At 38.7% G+C, this 21,711-nt stretch overlaps 1 protein-coding gene across 1 annotated transcript in view; it reads left to right on the plus strand.

The window, feature by feature from the left end:
- The window catches only part of LOC134213177 (uncharacterized), a 41,648-nt gene that overhangs the window by 13,297 nt on the left and 6,640 nt on the right, over window positions 1–21,711 (plus strand). Inside the window, exon 5 of the mRNA XM_062691862.1 lies at window positions 8,587–10,149. Coding sequence (XP_062547846.1) covers window positions 8,587–10,149 — 1,563 coding nt within the window. The remainder of the gene's footprint in view (window positions 1–8,586; window positions 10,150–21,711) is intronic.

Raw genomic sequence — 21,711 nt, forward strand, 5'->3', positions numbered from 1 at the left:
TCACGTAAAAGAATAACAATCAATATCATCAGGCTGTCAAATTGCACTGTCGCGTCGCGTCGCATCGCACGTCGCGTTTACTCTGGCTTGCCCCTTAGTGTACGAGAAATGCAAAACTGGTTAGATCCTGCAGATTAATCGGTTTTTCACAGTGCATGTTGCGGACAGGGCTTTACCCTACATTGGCGAGGGCGCATAAACGACACATTTTGCCTTGCGAGAATGAATTCATGTATCGGTGATGATGCCCATAAATGTCATAAAATCCCGATTAATCTATTATTAACTAATCTAATCGATTGCTCTCGATTCTTGCCGATTATTGAATCGATTAATCGTTGAGTAATAATTGATTCTAAATTAATCGATTATCACAACGATGAATCAATTAATCGAAGTAATCGGTTAAATTAACATCTAATGATAACCGTGGACAATTCTTCATGAACCGTGGACAGTCAACATAACCCCCCTTTCCCCCCAAATTTGTCCACGTGTTATATGGACAGTCCCTTAGATGTATTGTCTTCAATGTCGGTCCAGTCCTCGTCGTTTTGATGATGCCGTGTTTCAGTTGTTGAATCGTAGTATGGAAAAAACTTTTTTCAATTTTTTCGATGGGCCGCCCTCTTGCTCGGTTCTTTTTGATGCCCTGATACTCTGGACAAAATTTCAGCTAAATCGGCCAACGTTTGGCCGGTGCTAAACATCCAAAAACAGTGATTTGCTATTAGGTGGCATAATTTACAATGAAGAACTATGATACTTATTCAGATCTTGAAGAATTTAATACAGAATGTTATGCAGAAAATCGTGAAAAGATTAGTGTTTGCGCGGCGAAGTTATTAGCATTTCTCTGCAGTAGGGTTCGAGCAAATTTCGTTTCTTTTACCTTTGAAAAGAAATAAATCACCCATACAACACTCCAGTAAAATACTAATATCTTTGCCCAATGAACTCTAATCTTCTCGCGGTTTTCAGCATAACATTCTGTATTTAATTTTACAAAAACTGAATGAGTATCATATTTTTAATCGTAAATTGTACCGTCCAACTGCAAATCACTCAGTACATTCAAAGTTAATTGCCTATATGCCGGGTATTAAGCCACCCGGAGTGGAAATTAATTACTATGTCTGAAACTTGATTATGCATATGTACAACATGTGATAGATTTAGTTAGGAAAAGGTATTGGAGGGTAACCGCCCCTTCGATGGGGTTTGATCCCACGACCCCAGTTCGCATGACAGGTGCTTTCCCTACTAAGCTACGAAGGACCTCCGTCGTCCACCGCAGTTTAGCGGGACCCGCTAAGCTGCGGTGGACAAACACCGAAGTACCTCCAATACCTTTTCCGAACTAAATCTATCACATGTTGTACATATGCATAATCAAGTTTCAGTGCAAATCACTGTTTTTCGATGTTTCTGCATACATTCTTCCATATAAACTTCCAAAGATTTTAGCCAGTGGTGCGAATTTCCAATCTCAGTGACTGAAATTTGTTGGATATTGATACCATTCCCTCTTCACACTCACTTCCTAGCAGTGAAAACTGAAAATGATTAGCAGCAACAATCACAGATAAAGTAAACAAAAGACCTCTCTTCTCATTGCAGCCCGCAGTGACAGTCCATTCAGTTCACTCGCTGCTGTGTGAATACGACGGCCCTATATAAATGCATGGGTGAATACTATCAAGAGAAAAATACAAAACAAAAGAATCACACTCAGCAGGCATTGTTGATAAATTGCACCACTGAGTTTAGCACCGCCCAAACGTTGACCGATTTGGCTGAAACTTTGTCCAGAGCATCAGGACATCAAATAGAACTGAATAAGAGGGCGGCCCATCAAAATATTTGAAAGTGTTTTTGAGCCACCCTAGTGTGCACACACATACACACATATGCACACATACACACGGACAGACAGACATTTGTTCAGCTGGACGAGCTGAGACGATTGGTATATAACATCATGGGTCTCCGAGACTTCTATAAAAAGTTCGATTTTGGAGTGAAATGATAGCTTTTCGGTACAACTTTGTTGTACAGGAAAGGCAAAAATGTCCACGGGAAAGCGTACGAAGAAGTTATACACTCTTCTTAAAAAAATCTAAAAGCAATTTAATTTAACCCTTAAAGGCGCAAGGCGATTTTTTTAGAAATCGTCGGAAATATTTTTAACGTAAATAACCATTGAAATCATTAACATTAAACGTATTTTCGGTTTGTTGTTTTAAAACAACATTGCGCATTTAAGGGTTAAAACGGTAAGCAGTACGGGGTTGGACTTTCCTTCTACTGTATAATAAACACAATATTTCTATTCGAAATTTTATTTTAATATAAAGTGATCAGATTTTTCTTGGACCAATCCGGGACACCATATTTTGAAAGCATATCAAATCGTCAATGAGATTTTCCTCCTATCAACTTACGACATCCAGATAGAAACAATTTTTTTAAACATATTTGAAATAAGAAATGATTTACAATCTAAATCTCGTGGCTGTACGGCGACAGGCGTCTGAGCATATTTTTAATTATATTATGTGTATTATGAGTTGAGAGTTCGGTTTCCGCTTTAGCCGTGGAAAGTCTTCGATAAACGAAACATTCTTCATTGGTCTACTACCGTCGTCCATTGTCTTATTTGGGGGACACACTTGTGGTATTCGTACCATGGTACAAAAATGGTAATGAGTGCCATACCAATTATTGTCTCATTAAAGATAGCCTTGAAATTATTTTCTTGTCGCCTTGTACCATGGTACGAATACCACAAGTGTGTGCCCCATATTATGTAAGTGTCCAACGAAACGACCGTCGTTGTTTGACGCATTGTTTAAAGGACTTTCTTGATTATGAAGATTTTTAGATCTTTGCAGATTTAAGAATACCCCAGATTTCACAAACTTTCTGATGTCCCATTTTTTCTAGATTCTGGCCCTGGCCTAAACTTCTCGGAATATCACAAGACATTTTTAAATTTTTAAGTTTGTACCTGATAATACCTGTATAATGCTACTATAGTGCTTACTTTAATGCTTATTGGTTACCTGGGCAGCGGGATAATTCATTTATCGTGTCAAAATCTCTTCACTCCCGCCACTAAAAACTAGACTGGGACACAATCCGTGAACCAGATGACCAGGCTGTCTTAACTACCCAGGTAACCAATAAGCATCAAAGTAAGCACTATAGTAGCATTATACTGGCATTGCATATGCTCCTTGCTGTAAATAAGCATTTCGAAAACCTGGCTGTTCTAAATAAGCATTCTCAAAGCAATCATGTGAGGCATAGCCTTATAATAGCATTTTGAATGCACAATGTTGTTTTTCGTTAAGTGCAATGGAACAGCTACATTAGTGCCACTTTAAGGCCTGTAGTATTCATACGTCAAACGTTTTCCAACATGGAATCATAAAGCGGGGACTATTTATCCAATGAACTTATATATGAGAAAAGAAATCGGTACGTGCAGAATGTTTTTTCCATTCCGACCATTGACAGGAGTACTTGTCGTTAACCTAACCCTATGACTAATTACATAGTTTGGCTACATTTTATTATTCCTCTGCACTATTTTCGATGGATGCATTAAAGCAGCACTACTGTAGCTGTTCCATTGCAACTGGATGAGGGGCGTAATGTTTATGTTGGGCAAAATTATTCCCACTACCATCTCTCTCTTATGGCCCAGCTGGTAAGGGCGATGACAACTACAGCGTCGGGTGGCAAGAGCGCGAGTTCGAATCCCGCTCGAAGAAAGTAAAAAATATGTTCCATTTCAAATATGAAAATATAACAATAACGATATAAAATGAAAAAAAAAACTATGTAAGAGAATTAGAAAAAAATGCCAATAAAAAAACCTTTTTCTTGTTTTTAAAATTAAGCATTTATTCAGCATTTCGGATGCTGAATAAATGCTACTCAGCGAAATTTCTACTTTATCGATAAAGTAGGATTGAGCATTTAAGCAGCCATATATATTGGGCCAAAACCAGCATTAAAATAGCATTAAAGGGCCGATGCCCACGTAGCGGTTTTTCAACGCCACGTGCACGCAGCGTTAAAATAACGCTGGTGTGCATCGGCGTAGTGACGCTGCGTTACCGCTTTTTCCCGGTGCACACCTGCGTCTTTTTGACGCCACGTGCACTCTGCGTCGAAATGACACTACGTGGGCATTGAGCCAATGGCGACTACAGGGCTTATAGGCATTTAATGTATTGCAGTAAAGGCGCATACAATGCCACCTAAATGCTTTATATAATGCTTACTGGTTACCTGTGTACTTTTAAAGAAGGAGTCATCTACTCTTTTGCATTATTCCGGGCAAATACGTACTTTTAAAGAAGGAGTTATCTTCTTTTTTGCTTCATCCCGGGCAAATGCATACTCGCAATCGTAAACAATGCCTTTTCCTGCAAATGTCTCAACAACTAGGAGCGCTCCCAGCTTGGAACTGGTGGCGCTCCGCGCCTTCTATCAAACAGAAGTGGAAAATATTGCCAAAAGTCTTTAACCTTCCTGAAATCAGCAGAAGAAGTCAATGTTTACATTTGCGACTTTCGCCCTTATGAAACAACAATGTCGATATATTCCTACGATTAACCTTTTTTTGTGCCAAATGGTAGTTTTGCTAAACGGCCCGTTGTGTTTAATTCATTTTTCGAGGATTATGCCAAATGGTCATTATGCCAAACGGTCGTTATGCCAAATGGCCTCGAGGTACCCAACAAATTATGCCAAATAGTCGTTATGCCAAATGGTCTTTATGCCAAATGGCCTTTAGACATTTAAATCGTTATGCCAAATGGCATTATGCCATATGGGCTTCCCCCGTGCGCATGATAGTACATCCACGCGTGCATGATGCGCACTATTAATGACATAATTCAAATTGTCGCGACTCGCGTCGCATCGCGAGTGCTCAATCGCGGGGACCGGTTTGGTGGCGGCGCGACATATAAAATATGTAATGGAATGCGAAACTCTTTATCCGCGCAAAGCATTGTTCTCTTCCAGTTTTGCTCCAATTGGTATCGCGATGCCATATCTTTACTGACCATTTCAATAATCACACAGTTACGGCAGTTATGCAACTGTATGCTTTTGACATCGGGATATTGCAATTTAATTTCATTGTGATAAAACCTGTGTACACTCCTGACAACCGGAAGAGAAGGAAGAACACTAAATGTGCTAATCAATTAAGGGAGAAATATGGACACCCTAACTGCCGTGAATCGGCAGCTAAGGAATCGCGTAATTTTCACATAGAAAACGTTGTAATATTGGGGCCAGTTACGTGAATCCTAAACTGGAGCACTACGATAGCTTGAAGTCAATTTAGTTGTTTTTTAAACCATTATGGGTCCCAAACAACTGTGCAGAATTTGGGTCCGATTGGTTGCTTCCTTGCCTTCCGCATCGCGTTTGAAGTTTGCATGGAAATTAGTATGGAAAACGTATATTTTTGCATTTTTACTTCTAGAGTTCAGTTCAGTTCATCGTAACCGAGTGACACATTGCGTTAAAGTATAACCCAAATGATGCTGAAAAACGTTGTTAAGGTGAAGGTGGGTTGAGCACCAAAACAAAGCTTTGAAAGTATTGGTACAATAAAAACTGTCATATAATGTACAGCAACCGTTCGCTAACTGGGCTAAAACACCAACCCAGTTAACGAATGCCGCTTTTTAACTGGGCTGACGAGGGAATTCGCGATGCATTGTTGTGATCGTGTTTTACATGAAGCTTAAAGAATATACCATTCAGAACCCCCTCGTCACCGAGTCTTTGTTGTTGTTTTTTGACGGATAACTGCTTTTTAATTAGGATTTGGCCCAGTTAGCGAACGCCCAGTTAAAAAACAGTTCAGTTAAAAGGCGCCCAGTTAGCGAACTGTTGCTGTAGTAGTATTGGTGTCGTATTTAAAAAAATAACAAAGAATATTAGTAGCTCATTCGTTTCCGTCCCATGCTCCGAGTGTCCTTCAAAAACCGATTTGAACTAAAACTGGTTTAGTACAAGCCGGTTCAAGTTTGTATGAAAACCAGTATGGGAAACTAAACCTTTCATTACACTGGCTACAGCGCTTCCCCTCCAAACACTGGCGGAAAGAGAACCCACATAGTTGAAAGCAACATTTCAGAGACTTCACTGATCGAAAACTGTACCGCAGGAAAGATCCATTGATTACATAACGCAAAAATAGCATTTTATACCCCGCTCACCCCATGTCACACTTTTTGTATGAAGTATCTATCCCTGGTGCGATAGATATCACAGACAAATTCTGGCTATTTGGTTGAATTACACCTTACACGTTTCTCTGATGTCTTCTGAGATAACTCAATAATAATCGGAGTTCGATAATTGAACGTAAGTTAACTCGATAATTTTGTAATAATGTGGTTACTTATTACGCAAATAAAGTTAGTTTATATTTTTGACAGAAGTCAATGTTTTACAATATTGATCTTTTCCAGAATATCTTCCAGAATGCCCATAGGTGATTTTTATTGAAGCTACTGCTAGATTATCAACAAATAATAAATACCAAATGCCTGGCACTATACGGAGCGAGAACAAGTGAGCTGTTCTGTTGATGGTTTGGTGAAATTTGAGTACTGCATAGATGTTCTGCGAATTTAGTGCCGACAGCATAAAATAATGCGAGTATTTGCACAAACCAGACAGGCTTGCCTCTCTGACCTCTGAGATAGAGACATATCAATATATGAAGATTTTTTTCTAGACATCAGATATCAGATAAGCAAGAATATGAAGCTGGAATCAGAACACAATATATTTGTAGCTACTTGTAGTATATGCATTGTCTATGGAGTTGTACATTTCATCCAGTCATATGGTCTCCCCCCTCGCCAGCGCCCAATGCCGGAGTGTCACAATTAGAATAATGTAAAATTTAACATCGCCATATCAACTGTCATACAAACCGTGTGTCCGTTTTACCCCACCAGGATCCAATTTCTTTAAAAATTCTCAAAAAATCGAATTTTGAGATAAATCATCAATTCAACCAGTACACAATTTTTGAATAGACTATGCTTGAAATCCCCAAGGCTCATGCGGTTTACTTTTGCTGATTTATGTTTTAAAAAGCTTAAATACTGCACACAAAAAACATCCCCATAGCATTTCAGGCATAGTTTACATTAAATCATCATTGAACACAATTTGAATGTTTAAAACATGCCGTACTCATAATTTGAAACAAGCAGTAAGATCCACATGATACGGACACGTGATCATTTTACCCCCACCTTCCCTATTAGAGTAGTCTTTTGTATAGCAGCGGAGGCCGTTTTTCATACAAAATGCCCTACTTTGACAAGCTACAACTTTGTACCAAAACGATCGATTGGGCTGAAAATTTGACAGTGAACTACAAATATGTTGAAGTTTTCATATGTTTATTATCATTTTTTTCTAACCACCCGTTAAAAAATTACACACTAGGTCAAATTGTTCATAATAATACCTGTTTTTGTTTTGGAAATACAGTGTTGACCCGGATTTTGTTACACCTTGTTTTATCACGTTTTCGACACAAACAACAAGAATTTTCATGAAATAACTTTTATCGCCTGTGGTTTAATAATATGAATTACTTCTAAATACCTGTGAAGGATTCTATAAGCACTTTCGACAATAAATAACGAGTACCGTTTACGCATTTTGCATTTCCAAGGCATAAACTGATTCATGTTTGTGAAATGAATTAACAAAATGAAAATAAAAAATTTTCCGATTTTTTCACATGTTCCATTTCACTCTAAAATTCAATAGGAGGGTGATAAAATCGGGATATTACTGTACAATACATATCAATATTTGCGTGTGGGTACAAATTATTCCACCAGCGACATGAGAAGCTCTTGTTTACAAAAGTAGTTTTTGTCCTTTTGAAATATTGGTGCCGATATTTGGGAGTGTTCGATACTATAGGATGATTGTGCATTAGACTGGCCCAGGATGTCCGATTGAGCTCAGAATTGCAACAAAGCTAGTTGATATGTTAAAGATCAATTCCACAGAAACATTATGTGATCATTAAATGAACTTTTGTACAGTTTCCGGATGATTTATCAGGAGTTGTGTATGTACTTTGGAACTCATTGCATACCATGAAAAACGTGCGCAAAGTAGTGGACGTCATATTTGAATCACCCCTATGTGTTTTGGCGCGCGTGCATTTACATATGTTTCCTGGAGGGTGTCCCGTAGAATTCGACAACACTTGTTTCAGCCCATACAAGTCTGGGCCAGTCTATTGTGCATCCAAAAAGTACGTCACGCTTTACGGATAAGAAGAGGCCTTTCAAGAAGCGTGACGATCCTTTAATCTTCGCTTTTATCAAAATAAAATATTTTAGTTTCGGTGAAATGCGTGCTTTTTACTATACGAAAAAAACTAAAATATAAAAATGCTTAAAAATTTCTGAATAAAAAACCAGAATAGGAGCAACTTGAACTAGTTACCAAAATATAAAAAAAAACAACGCATCTTACGCGCTTCCTCTTTTCTTGTTTCTTCCACAGGAGTTCGTCTACTTGCATCCAAGCTTGTTGAACAATGGCTCAAGATAGCACGTAATGATATTCGTTCAGGCCAACAACAATCACAATCATCTTCTCAATCGACGTTGGCAACACCATCATCCAGTTTGGACGATTCGTCTACGAATCCGGATAAGCAACATGAAGAGCAAGATGCATTGCAGGACGTACAAACAGAGGTTGTCAATGCACCCCACGAAGAGGTATTGGATGAGACTATTGTCGAAGATGAACAAGAGGTCTTACCGGAAACCGATCCGTTGGGAACTTCTAGTGCGGAAACCATTGAAAATGGATCAATTGAAGAGGATTCGGAGGAAAAACAAGACGAAGAAGATGTAGCAGAAACGAAGAAAGCTTTCAGCGATGCAGTAGCAGAGAGCAACGACAAGAAGACTCCACTGTTATTCAAAATTACAATGAAAAATGGCAAACAAGTGTTGGCAAAGGTCGAATCCCCGACTAAGAAAAATGATGCATCTGTGAGGGACGATGAAGATGAGGTAGAGAAGGACGAAGAGGATGATAACAAAGATGATGTTAAAGAAGATAACAAGATGGAAACAGTTGAAGAAAAAAATGTGCCGGAAGTTGAGCTAACGGACTCTGCGGAATCGGTGAACAAAAGTGATTTAGATAACTCTATGAAGGATGAGAAGAAAGAAAGTGAAGTGGATGTTGAAAAGAGTAAAGATAGAAGGAAAAGTGACGAAAAAGAGCGAAGTAAAGATTGTAGAGATAAGGGTTCCTCTAAGGATAAAGATAAACATCGGGATAAGGATAGGGACAAGAAATCTAGCAGTAGTAGCCATAGGTCGTCATCGTCTAAGTCTTCTTCGTCTTCTTCATCTTCGAAGCATAACAGTAGCAGTAGTAAAAGCAAATCCTCAAGTTCAAGTTCTAGTAGCAAGAGTTCAACTTCCAACTCCAGCTCCCGAGACAAGGAAAAGGATAGACACAACAGCAGCAACAGCAGTAGTAGCAGCAGCAGCAAGCATCATCACAAAAGTTCATCGTCCTCAAAATCATCCAGCAGCTCTAAAAGCAGCAGCAGTAGTTCGAGTGATAAACATCGCGAACATAAAGACAAATCTAGTCATTCCAGCAAAGATAAGGATTCGAAGCTGTCTTCTCCGTCGAGTAGTAAGGTGGATAAATCATCTAAAAAATCAAAAGATGCATCTGATGAGCGGCTAGCAGGTGCTTCAGAGGATATCAAGGCCTCGCCAGGAAACACTAAGAAGGCTTCAATTTCGATCGAAGTTCGCAACGCTGAGCATCGTCCGAAGACGGTGAAAACATTCAACTCACAGTTCCGATCCCATGGCCTGATTGAGGAAGCTCCTCCGCCGCCGTCAAGAAAGGGTTTGAAAAAACCATCGACAACGCCAGCGGTGATAGGTTCAACCGCTACCGGAACAGTTCATCAAAACAAGCGACCATCGCCGCCCCCATCTTCCAAGGAGGGACCTCCAGAGAAGAAGGCTCGCGAGGAGCCTGCCGATCGTCCTGGTGCAATAAAATTGATTCCACCGAAAAGGCAACGTAAGTATCCGGCGGTACAACTCGCTATTCATGGGAGTTTGTTTAGTCTCGTTTCAGATCACGGTTGGAAGTGTGCATATTCAATAGCCGCGTAACGAAAGGTGGGATACAATGGGTTTGTGGTTAAATTGTGTCAGTTGTGCGAAACAATGAGAAACAATGCTTTGTTAGAAATATGTATAAAAATGACATTCGATTAGAGAACTTTTTTGAATTTTTCTATCAAGTTATTTTGACTAACTTGTCCGTTGTGAATGCTGTTAAGTAGATTAAAATCATAAAGTAGCGGTTGATTATAAACATCGTGGGATTTGTTCAAGGACAACGAGGGATTCCAGCGAGAAGAGATTATTAACCACCGAGCAACGATGAGTAAGATACTTAAATATTAGTCTTATTTTTACACGAACCCTATTCAAATGATAAAAAGGCTCCGGCAGTGCGTGAGTGCGTGCAGTTCAAGTTTGCAACCAACCCGCGCCGATTTGGGGACTACGATGGAAAACGGAGCAATTTTCTAATTACTATATGTGCCATTAGATTGTAAGCTCACATTAAGTCACTCTCGCACTGTATTTCTGTGCCAAACGATAACATGTTTTTTTCAGGTTGCGGCAAGCAAATTTCTCGCTCTTGTAACTTATTGTAACTTTCGGTGGGGCATGCAATTTTACCATGACGTTCAAAATACGAGCACGAGAAAAATCACACTGCCACCCCCGGAAGGAACAAGGGCGAGCAAATGAGCATTATGGTGAATAAAATCTAAGAGGTTGTAACTGTCAAATGAGAAAAAAAGTCCTAGTCAAATAAAAGAAACGAATACAAAGCGTAACCGTACGGAATCCCTTCGTGTCCAAAGCCGAATTAGCAAGGGGGTGCTCTTGAACTGTTTTCGTTGGGGAGGTATCGTATCCCTTGCTGTTGTCTGTGAATGCTGCGAAAAAAAGGCAAATGTTTGGTTATGGGTGGTTGTTTTGATTAAATCGTCTGTTCAGAGGCTAAAGGTTCCGTTTTCCTGATTGCAATGCATTTTCGAAAGTTGATTGGCTTGGTTTACGTCAGAAAAAAATGAGCGGGGAACGAAGTGGTCGTCTCGGTCGTCCAGAATAGGCTATTCAGAGTATGAGCTATATCGTATGATATAGAGTAACTTGATTTCAAAGATTATGCATCTGATTTTGACCGGAAATAATGTAATGACGTTTCATATCAAGATACATTTTATTAAGTAATAAAGCTCGTAGTCTGAATAGCTTCTAATCAAGGCAAGGGGTATGATGTTCCTTATCTTTCATATGACATGTCCCTTTTTGCACCCATTTTCCTATTTGTGAGTCAATTTGGACGTTGATCTTGCTGTGTATGAATTACCCAGTACAAAAAAAGAAATGTTTCGTACGCATTAAATATCGTGAACTATGTACGTACATGCATTCTCCGAAAAAGGTTGTTTTACTATTGTCAGTTTTGTCTCATATTCAGAGCGAGGGCAAGTAATACTTTAATTCGACAAAGTTGGGTTTATTTTATTGAGCGCAATTTTAGATGATTTTTCAAGTTTCCTGTCAAAATATCTACAACCAAGCAACACGAGGTGTGCACTAAAATTCCACAAAGTGCGCACCACAATACATTTTGTTAGCCGCACTCTATTCGGCACCGTCGTGCAATTTTTGACACATGATTTAGAAAACTCAAGCTTCATTCTTACGTGAGTTTCATTGATGGCCATCCATATAGTAAGTTAATCTTTCAGTGGAAAGTGGACTCGAGAGGCGTTGCTATCCATACGAAAAAGGTGTCGAAGAACGGTTGATCAACTCAACCAATGACCATTTCTCGGGTACTTATTCAAAATTAGGGAGCGGGACCATTTGGGCAGCACTCCCTATTCCCGTCCGCAACGTTAATAACTCGACCGCGTTCCAACCAAATGGCTTGATTTTTTGTACATCACTAGATGTCGACAGAAACTAACCATGTACTAAAAAATAAGTAACTCGGTTGTAATGCGATCGAGTAATGAACGTTTTGGACGGGAATAGGGGGTACTCCCCAAATGGTTCTCTACCCCAAGGGGGTAGGGGTAGTCTTCGTGTAAATCAGGGAGTTTGACGTCTCTAGTTGATATATTGCAATCAGACTTCTCTGTTCTCTTTCAAATATAATGTTGATTGCCACATCATACTATACGATAAGATTTCTATGTAATCGTGTTGGTTTTTCCCACAATTCTCACCCCATCACGGTTTGATCTCAATGATTTTAGATCTAATTTTGTGACGACCTTCAGTATGTATATTTAAAACTGCCGAGTCTTAGGCCGATGAAATACTGACGCGTGTGTGTGCGCGAACGCGTCCAAAACAAACAAATCCTCTTGCTGATATTCTGCTTTTTGAGTGCTGGAACGCGCTCCGCATCGCTCGATGCTTCAGCATGCCATCACCCTTAGACATTGGTGGAGCCAGAGGTGGGGGAACACTCGTCGCAAGCACGCTATAATTCTCAAAGACAAACGTTTTTGAACCAAGTGGTGTCCCCAAATAAATGGCGCCGCATTCTTAGACAAAAAGGATGATGAATCTGTTCGCTAGGTAATATTCATTTGTGTGACAATAACATAATTTATTTTATATTTACCTTCACGATCAAAATTTCAATGCTAGTTTTTTTGATATATTCTTTAAAGAATAATATTTGGTCATAATTCCGAAAGCAACGATCGGGTCCTTTTTAATTATTAAAAACAGTGAGGGAGTAAGTATTTTACAATGATTAATCTAATCTCCTGAATAATCTAGTTCAATGTAGAATCTATTTAAATTATTTAATTCTCGGGTACTTATTCAAAACGATGTATGTGATTTTATAAACAAAAATTCAATTTGTCCAATCTGATGGCACTCCAACGCAAACCAACGCCACCAACAAGTAGCCGAAGGCTTCCCCTACCTGTCTGTGGTGATGGTTTGCGTGGGAGTACTATCAGATTGGAATAAGTACCCGAGAATTGATTTTAAAATTTGGAATATATGCAATGATACTCTAATGATCAGAGAGGGATCCGATCGGATCGGGAATCGAACCCTCCATCAGCTTCGGCATGGCTTCGGCAAATCCAACTATCCTTATTACAATCGGTTTCTCGACATTCCATCTATCCTCTAAGTTTATGTGCCATTGAATACAAAATTTGACAGTTCATTGGTTATTTCCTCATCGTGGTTTCAAAAGTACACTCCGAAGCTGGCCCATTTGAGTTTTATCAGCAATAGGGTTATTTATAACCATAGGCTGTGCCAGATATTGCGGGGTGGTGCGGTAGTTTCAGGTTTTAAGGACCCGCCTCACTAAACTACAATATGTACATACTGCCGTAATACGCCTATTTGTCCCATATTTGCAAGGATTCCTACGCACATAGGACAGTTATGCGTAAAACAAGAGCGTGTCAAAACTAACATTTTTGCATATTCCGAAAAGTTAAATGAACTGATGAATTGATATTTACTCGGACTCCGGTTTCAAATCAACGACTTATTAAATCAAAGCAACCACCGTCTCCAACACTCTCAGCTAAATTAGTCAGCACAGACAGCATGCACTTCCTTCTGCTGGTTCGACTTTCGACGTGGGTATTTTTATTTTAGTTATCTTTCACCTTCACTTCGCCCCTAATCACAACGGTGAACACAAATCCATGAGAATTGTTAGGACTAGAGCGGATTCAAAAGTGTGATTGGGTGTGCTCCTGGTCAGAAGCATAATTTTTGCGTGAGTAGAGAGAAAGAGGCTCTTATGAATGACTCACTTGGCTTACTTCATCCGAAAAAAAATACGAACAGGAAACACTTGAATATCTTCACAAACTTTGGCAATTAGCTGGAATCTTACTCAGTACTTAGGGCCGATGTCCAGGTAGCGGTTTTTTTAAGCTGCATGCACACCGCATCCACGCATGGTACCCAGCATCAAATGGAGTAATATGCAAGACTACATTTGATGCTGGGTACATTTCGTGCACGCAGCTAGGAAAAATAGGCTACATGGGCATCGGCCCTTAGTTTTCTAAATGCACTTCCTCAGTAAGAGGGCTTTCAAGGAAAACAGCTTGAGGTAAACACAATTAAACCGTGAAAGCACCATATTCTGCACAGGTTCTCTAACCCTGCGCACTGTTTGATAGTTTTCAAAATACCATTTTGATTGTGGTTCTGAATAGCCTCCTTGCCTGAGATAACAACATTGTCATGCAAGTGTTGAAAATAATAATTTTGGGATCTTGTTTTGCAATTTTTTAAACGTTGCTAAAAAGGCGCATAATTAGGCTCCATTATCGTACACTTAGTATGTTCTTCAATCCGTCACCCAATTTAAATTGGCGTCTTCGGTACCTTTTTTGATCACAGGCTATGATGTCTGGCAATGATTAAAAGATCAGGCTACTGCCAACTCTCAAATTAAAAATTGGTCGAAGATAATTCAGTACATTGGGGCTTTTCTTGCGGATTTGTAGCCCAGCTTATCACGGTAATTGAAAACGCAAGTATCTCCCGCCCACTGGCGTAGCCAGAAACTGGAATGTAGCCATTCCAACTGGAACTTGGCCTGCTTTTCAACTTTCAAGTATTCTTTTAGCATTTCCTCAGTTATTAATTGAAAGCTTTTCTGTGCCCGCCATTGCATGAGTATGTATCTTGTGTGGCAAGTACAATGGATACACTATGCCCAGCGTGTCGAGAAAGTTTCCAACCCGAAAACATCCCAAGACCGGACCGAGAATCGAACTCGCCATCTCCGGATTAGCAATCCTACGCCTTTGCTCGCAAGGCTGCTGGAGACCCCCAACGTAACATAACTCGCATGTAAACCAGACCCACAGTAATGGCCCATGCACTAATATGAGTCATTCCCATTTGATCAACATGCAAAACGGAATGACTAATTATTGTTACAAAGCAGTAACCCATACATGTGGGGGTCAGTGTTCATAAATGTTGACCTTCGATATTGGGGGACTTCATTATTTATTTAAGAACTATTCTCGACCTGTCTATCTCTTCGATTAGTGATAATTAATTATTTTATGTATGTACGACGTATTATAGCACCAATAATTGTCCTTGAATAAAGCATAGTATGACAAATCCCTAAATTGTCTCGTCATCATGCTGTCATCACTGACAATCTCAATAAATACTTCATTTGGAAAATTTTATTAAATCAATCGTCCCATCGGGTGATAAGCATTATCTGTCGTATTTGGCTAATTGACGCATACGCCATTTTGCTGATACTAGTGTTACGGGCCATCCACAAAGTACATCCCACTTTTAGAGAGATGTATATGTGAGCCAGCCTAGGGCTGAAAACCTCTCAAATAAAGACAAAAAAATTAGAGGTTTTATACAAAAAGTTTGCCCGCCAGTTTTCATTGATCTTTTGGAAGGATGCCTTAAGACTTTGGCGCATTCATTTATATGTATACGGTCATCGTAGCCTTGGTGGGGATAGTACCAGAAGTGGAGTTGGTGGATTTTCAATACGATTTACGTTATTACGGTGATGGCCCGTTTTTATCACACAGTGGTAGCTTTTACGTGATAAGATTTTATCAATTATATTTCGTAAATAAAATCGCAAACAACAATGATTTTCATGAAAATAACTTTCACTGTCTGTGGTTATTTATGAATAATTTTTGAGTACCTGTCGAGGATTTTGAAAGCGTTTTCGACAAGAAATAATGAGCACCGTTAACTCATTTTGCCTTTTTTAAGGCACTAATTCATATTTGCAAAATAGATTAAAAAAATTAAAATGAAAAATTCTCCGATTTTGTTACAAATCATATCATGGATGGTGATAAAATTGGGATATTACTGTATCATTATTACCAGGGGGTAATAAAAACGGAACGGTATATACTGTATGTGGGTTTTAGTTGATGCGTCTTGCTAGAGTTATGTTATTGGATCGAATAGAGAGGTATTCTAAAAAAAATAGTCATACTTTTTTTGTTCATACTTGTTGTGTATGGGTTTTTACGCCTATCTAAAGAGTAGGAAGTTGAGGGTCCCTCCAAGCCACGTGGATTCTTTTTCGCGAAATTCATATCAATTTGTCCATTACGAAACATGTGCGGCAAATGCACAGCCAAGATATTTTAAAAAAAATATTTTTTTTTGTTCGGCTCGTAAAAAATATCTATTCAGATACGTATTTTGACCTCAATAGAAAGGACTGTCTACGTATTTAATATGATCTCCTGGATTAGTCTAACTCGTTCAGTTTCTAGGCGTACGAGGGAGGCAAATTTTTATATAAAACTGTTCTTGAGATCTGTGCACAATTAGCTGCTCATAATTTAAGCTTTAATATGTTAAGCTTAGCTCAGCATGACCAATGATCGAAGAAAAAGGAATTATTGTACCCAGCGATGTAGCCACAGAGAGTGTGCTTTTATTTTTGTTTTCTCCAGAGATTTTTTTTTTGCGCTACCGATCTTGCTACACCGCATCCATTATATACAGTCCATATACAATCTTTGGGATCGTTGGAAACTCATTCTACTCAGAGTTTGAAAGAAAAACCTTGGTAGCTAATTCACCTTTATCCAATGGCAGGCGGTTTCTAATTGAATAAAAGCAGTACAGATGAAAAAATGACAATCAAAATTGTCAATAGAAATCAAATATTATGGTTCCGATTTGGACATGTTTAAACATATATTAGAAAGTTTACATAAAACTACTAATAATTCAAAGTAAAAGATTTGAATTTTTCAAAAATAAGCCCAACTAAGGGTTGCCTGATCTTCCAAAACTGAATGCACTGGCGTTTTCAAGGGCACCCCATTCAAAACAGAACCACGCACAACTGTCATTTTTATTATTCCAGCATTGCTGCGTCACAGTATGCGTGAAATAATAAAAATGAGTTGTGCGTGGCTCCCGTTTTGAATGGGGTGCCCTTGAAAACGTGAGTGCATTTTGTTTTGGATTCCGGGAGGCTTGTCCTTGAACCAGATATTATTCTGCCTCAAATGCGGCTCTGTATTAGACCTGATGTACAAAGGAATTTATAAATGTTTTTCAACACTATTGACCACCTGGGTTCATTTGAATGAATAATTTTGATAATTTATATGAACAAAATGTAGAAAAATACACGAAAATAGTTACCGCATAGACCCTAATGAAATACAAACTTTGCCTGCGTTGTTGTTTTCAAAGACGAATAGCGATTTAAGATGTGCATGCACTAGAATGGGACGCATTTGTATGGAGAAAACGCAAACTTTATCCGCTTTCCGCATCGCCATAGTTGCTATCCGGTGCGCTTTGCTACGCCAAAGGGGGGACTCAAACCATTTCTTGCGTCCAAAAACCTTCACATGCCAAATTTGGTTCGATTTGCTTGGTTAGTTTTCGAGTTATATAGAAATTTGTGTATCATTTGTATGAGAAGCTCCTCCCCTCCCCTTTTTCCAGAGGAGGAGGGGTTTCTCGAACCATTATAATAACTTTCTCTGCCTTCAAAAACCCATGCATACGTATTTTCACAGCGATCGGTTCAGAAGGGGTAGTTCAAAAATGACGTCCGTGATTTTAGGGAGGGGAGGCGGTCCAAGGTTGGGTGACTGTACATTAAGGTGGCTCAAAAACACTTAAATTTTTTTTTATGGGCTCTCTTATTTGGTTCTATTTGATGCCCTGATGTTCTAGACAAAATTTAAGCCAAATCGGTCAACGATTGGGCGGTGCTAAGCTTGTTGGAAGTTTATATGGAAAAATGTATGCAGAAACATCGAAAATCCGTGATTTGCATTTGGACGGCACAATTTACAATGAAGAACTATGATACTTACTCATTCAGTTATTGTAGAATTAAATACAGAATGTTATGCTAAAAATCGAGAGAAGATTAGAGTTTATTAGGCAAAGATATTAGCATTTTACTAGAGTGTATGGATGAATTATTTCTTTTCAAAGGTAATAGAAACAAAATTTGCTCAAACCCCACTTCAGAGAAATGCTAATAACTGTCGGACAAACATAAATCTTTCATATAAACTCCCAACGAACTTAGCATTGCCCAAACGTTGATCGATTTGGCTGAAATTTTGTCCAGAATATCAGGGCATCAAAGAGAACCGAATAAGAGGACGGTCCATCAAGAAAATTGAAAAAAGTTTTTTTTTCATGCTAATGTGAGCCACCCTACTGTACATGTACTAGGTAGACAAAAAAGTGTGAAAGGGGGGGAGGGGAGCGAAAAATTCCAAAAGTATTGGACGTCATATTTGAATCGCCCTAGTAGTTTACGAGTCCAAGGGTCAGATAGACATTCTTGTCCGGTTCTTTACTTTGAGGTACAGGCCGGAACAAATACGAATTCTTTCTTTTGTCCTGTTAGCCTTTGGATAACGAAGGGGGTGGGAAATACAAAATAAGGGTTGCTGACGTTTAATCATCTTTCTCTTTCAAGCGCACGGCAAAGATAGAATTTGTTTTCATCGGGAAACGTTTCCCGATGAAAACAAATCCTATCTTTCCTTTGCGCTTGAAAGAGAAAGATGATTAAACGCCAGCAACCTCTATACATAAATAAACTGATGAAAGTTTTTTTTAAAGAATTTTCTGGAAAATCTCAATATTTTATTATTTTTCCAATACAATTCTGAATTCCCCCTCAAATAAAATAAAATCACAAAAAATCGAGGGGGTGGAGACAGAAGAAGAAAATTAAATTTGTGCCGGCCCAATTCCGAATAACAAGGAACACGAAACACCCCACCCAGCCCTATAAGATACATAATTCTGAAATATACTCAGTGTGATTACTCTGGGGTCGCTTTTGACTGTATGTGTTTGAGTATGTCGCTTTTAATGTATGTGTGTGTGTGCACAAAATTTGATAGGCATACTTTTTGGAACTTAGCATTGGCCGAACTACTCGCAACAAGTTTCATTCGACGGGCAATCCTGTCCCATTGTTTGCTGTTGAAAATTGGCCAGATTGAACTATAGGATTAGAAGTTCTGGTCAAAATACTTTTTTCCTTGCCCAAAACACGCTAAAAATACTCGCTCATATTATTCAGTTATTTTTTTTGCAAGAGACGGGCACCAACACCGCTAGGTGGAATTATGAGATTTTTTTTACATATGGTTTGATCAATCGATCTTCGAAGCTTATATTTTCATTTTGAAGAAGTTCCAGTAACGTACTTTCTTTTGAAAAATTTTGCAACATCCTTTGAGTTATATTTTAACGCAGTGTGCCATTGGTTTGTGCATAGTTTGGATCTCCGAATGATTTCGAAAGATCGACGATTTCCAAAAAAATTACCCCGATGCCCCGCTCTAGCACCCCGGATCACCTATTCCACTGGGTTCGCTTTCTCCGCAATTTGTTTCTGGCCGTTTAATTTGATAAAAAATTAGATGGACCCCATGACAAAATTTACAGAAAATCGTTAAAAAAATCAAGTGGTATTAAACTAGTTTTGATTTTTTTTGTAGACCGAGATAAAATCTATCCGTAGACAATTCGACCCCAGATAGATAATCGTCATTTGTGCCGTGTGAAAATTGCGCATTGACGGTCGGCCATTGTCGTAGCCACATTTGGACTTGTGATCCGTGACACATTAAGTGCTAGAGCTTCGACACGGTACCAAATGAATCATTTGTTTGAGAAACTGCATACGGGGTCGTTCAATAATTACGTAAGCATTTTTCTTGGTTTTTCGGACCCCCCCTCCCCATACAAATTATGCTTTGTTTATATACAGAGTAAGAAAATAACAGACCTCCCTCCCCCAGAATACACAAAAATCTCATTTTGGCCAAAAATGTCACATATTCAGTTTCTGAAACAAACGGTTCAAATATTTTTTATACACAATTTACTCGGTGGTAATCTTATCCATTAGTCACATTCTGATTTTTTTTATTTTGTGAACGGAGGGGTAGCTTGAGTATAATTTCTTATCTTTGCACGAAAGAAGAGGTGATTCACACTTTTGTGTCTGCCATGGTAGATGACAGGTACCTTGCAGCTTTTATTCAATTAGACACACTTAATTTTTTTTACCGGGATCTCAGCAAAATGGTCAACTTTTACCGAGATTCGCACAGCCGTGCCCCAGCAATCATGTTTTTTGCCGAGATATCTGTCAAAATTGCTGAAAATCAGCAAATATTTTGCCGAAAATCAGCTAACAAACGTCATTTCTGCTGAAATATCAGTTTTTTATTTTGCTGGCGCACGGCTGTGCGGATTTTTGCCGAGCTGCAGAAATAAAAACTGAGTGTGGATATTGGAACAAATAAGGTTTTTGGTTCTTTTGAACTGCTTATAACGGTGGGTCAAAAAATCGATTTCGCTCCACCACGTCCATCTGATTCTGTCTCATGTTCTGAGTGTCCTCCAAAAATTTGAGCTGATTTAGCATAAGCCGTTTCAAGCTTGCATGGAAATTAATGCGGAGAATTTGTTTTCAATATTTTTGTGAATTTTAAAATTACTTCAGTTCTTCACTAAGTCTTAAGCGCAGAGAAATTAAATTTTTCATTTTACTGATTATAGCGCTTCCATATTAAGCGCCGGTGAAAAGAAAACCTGCATAGCTTAAAAGAATACTCAAGAGATTATACTCAAGGAAATCCGCATCTTGAGTAATCGCCAATTAGTAATCGATTTGAATACAAGTAGCGAATATTTAGTCATGTCATGATCATTAGATATCTTTGACTTAAAGGGCATCAATGAAACGTGCAGTGCAACATAGTAGCCTGAATTTGTTTTTGCTATCCTTCGCGCCAGGAGCAGCAATGCGATGGAAATGCGCTATAATCAGTGAGGTAACTGTACCGGTTTTCGCCATGGCTACAAATTTGACCATTTTTGCGAAAATAAAGCCATTTTAGTAGGTTTCAATAGTTCCAATACTACCGTAATCTGAATCGTATACGCCATTTTCCAAAAATGGTTTTAACGAGTAATACTCATCGAGCTTTTTAACAGAAAAATAGAAAACATGCTTGTTGTAATTTGGCGCTTACGTCACTTTCTCAGATTACGGCAGAATAGGAGGTATATCGCTTAAGGCTCCCACGCAGATTTCACACTTAGCCCATATATTTTCTGCCTAATTTTCCGTTTCCGTCGCCGTTCCGCTGAATTGTGTTCGGAGCTTCAGGCTTCCATGCTGTATAAACTGAACGATAATTTTTGAAAATTATGCATTTTTTTGGGTTGACCAAATAAGGCAATGTGGCCAAAACCGGTACACTTCTCCTATAATTGAAAAAAAAATTTCCTCGTTCTAATCTCCATGTAAATATAGTGAAATTATCGAAAACAATTTAGTAACAATTGATTTACATTTCAACGCTTTTTTCTTTCTTTTTTCCACTAATTTTGGCTATGCCAAATAACTTTTATTCTAGAATTTTTATCAAAGTTGCTTTCTTCCTATTGAAATGCTTAAAAAAAAGATTTGGGTGGAAGGGTTAAGCACGAGAAAAGCATTCGGTGTCACATTTGC

Source organism: Armigeres subalbatus, chromosome 2 (assembly GCF_024139115.2).
Source record: "Armigeres subalbatus isolate Guangzhou_Male chromosome 2, GZ_Asu_2, whole genome shotgun sequence".
Taxonomy (NCBI): domain Eukaryota; kingdom Metazoa; phylum Arthropoda; class Insecta; order Diptera; family Culicidae; genus Armigeres; species Armigeres subalbatus.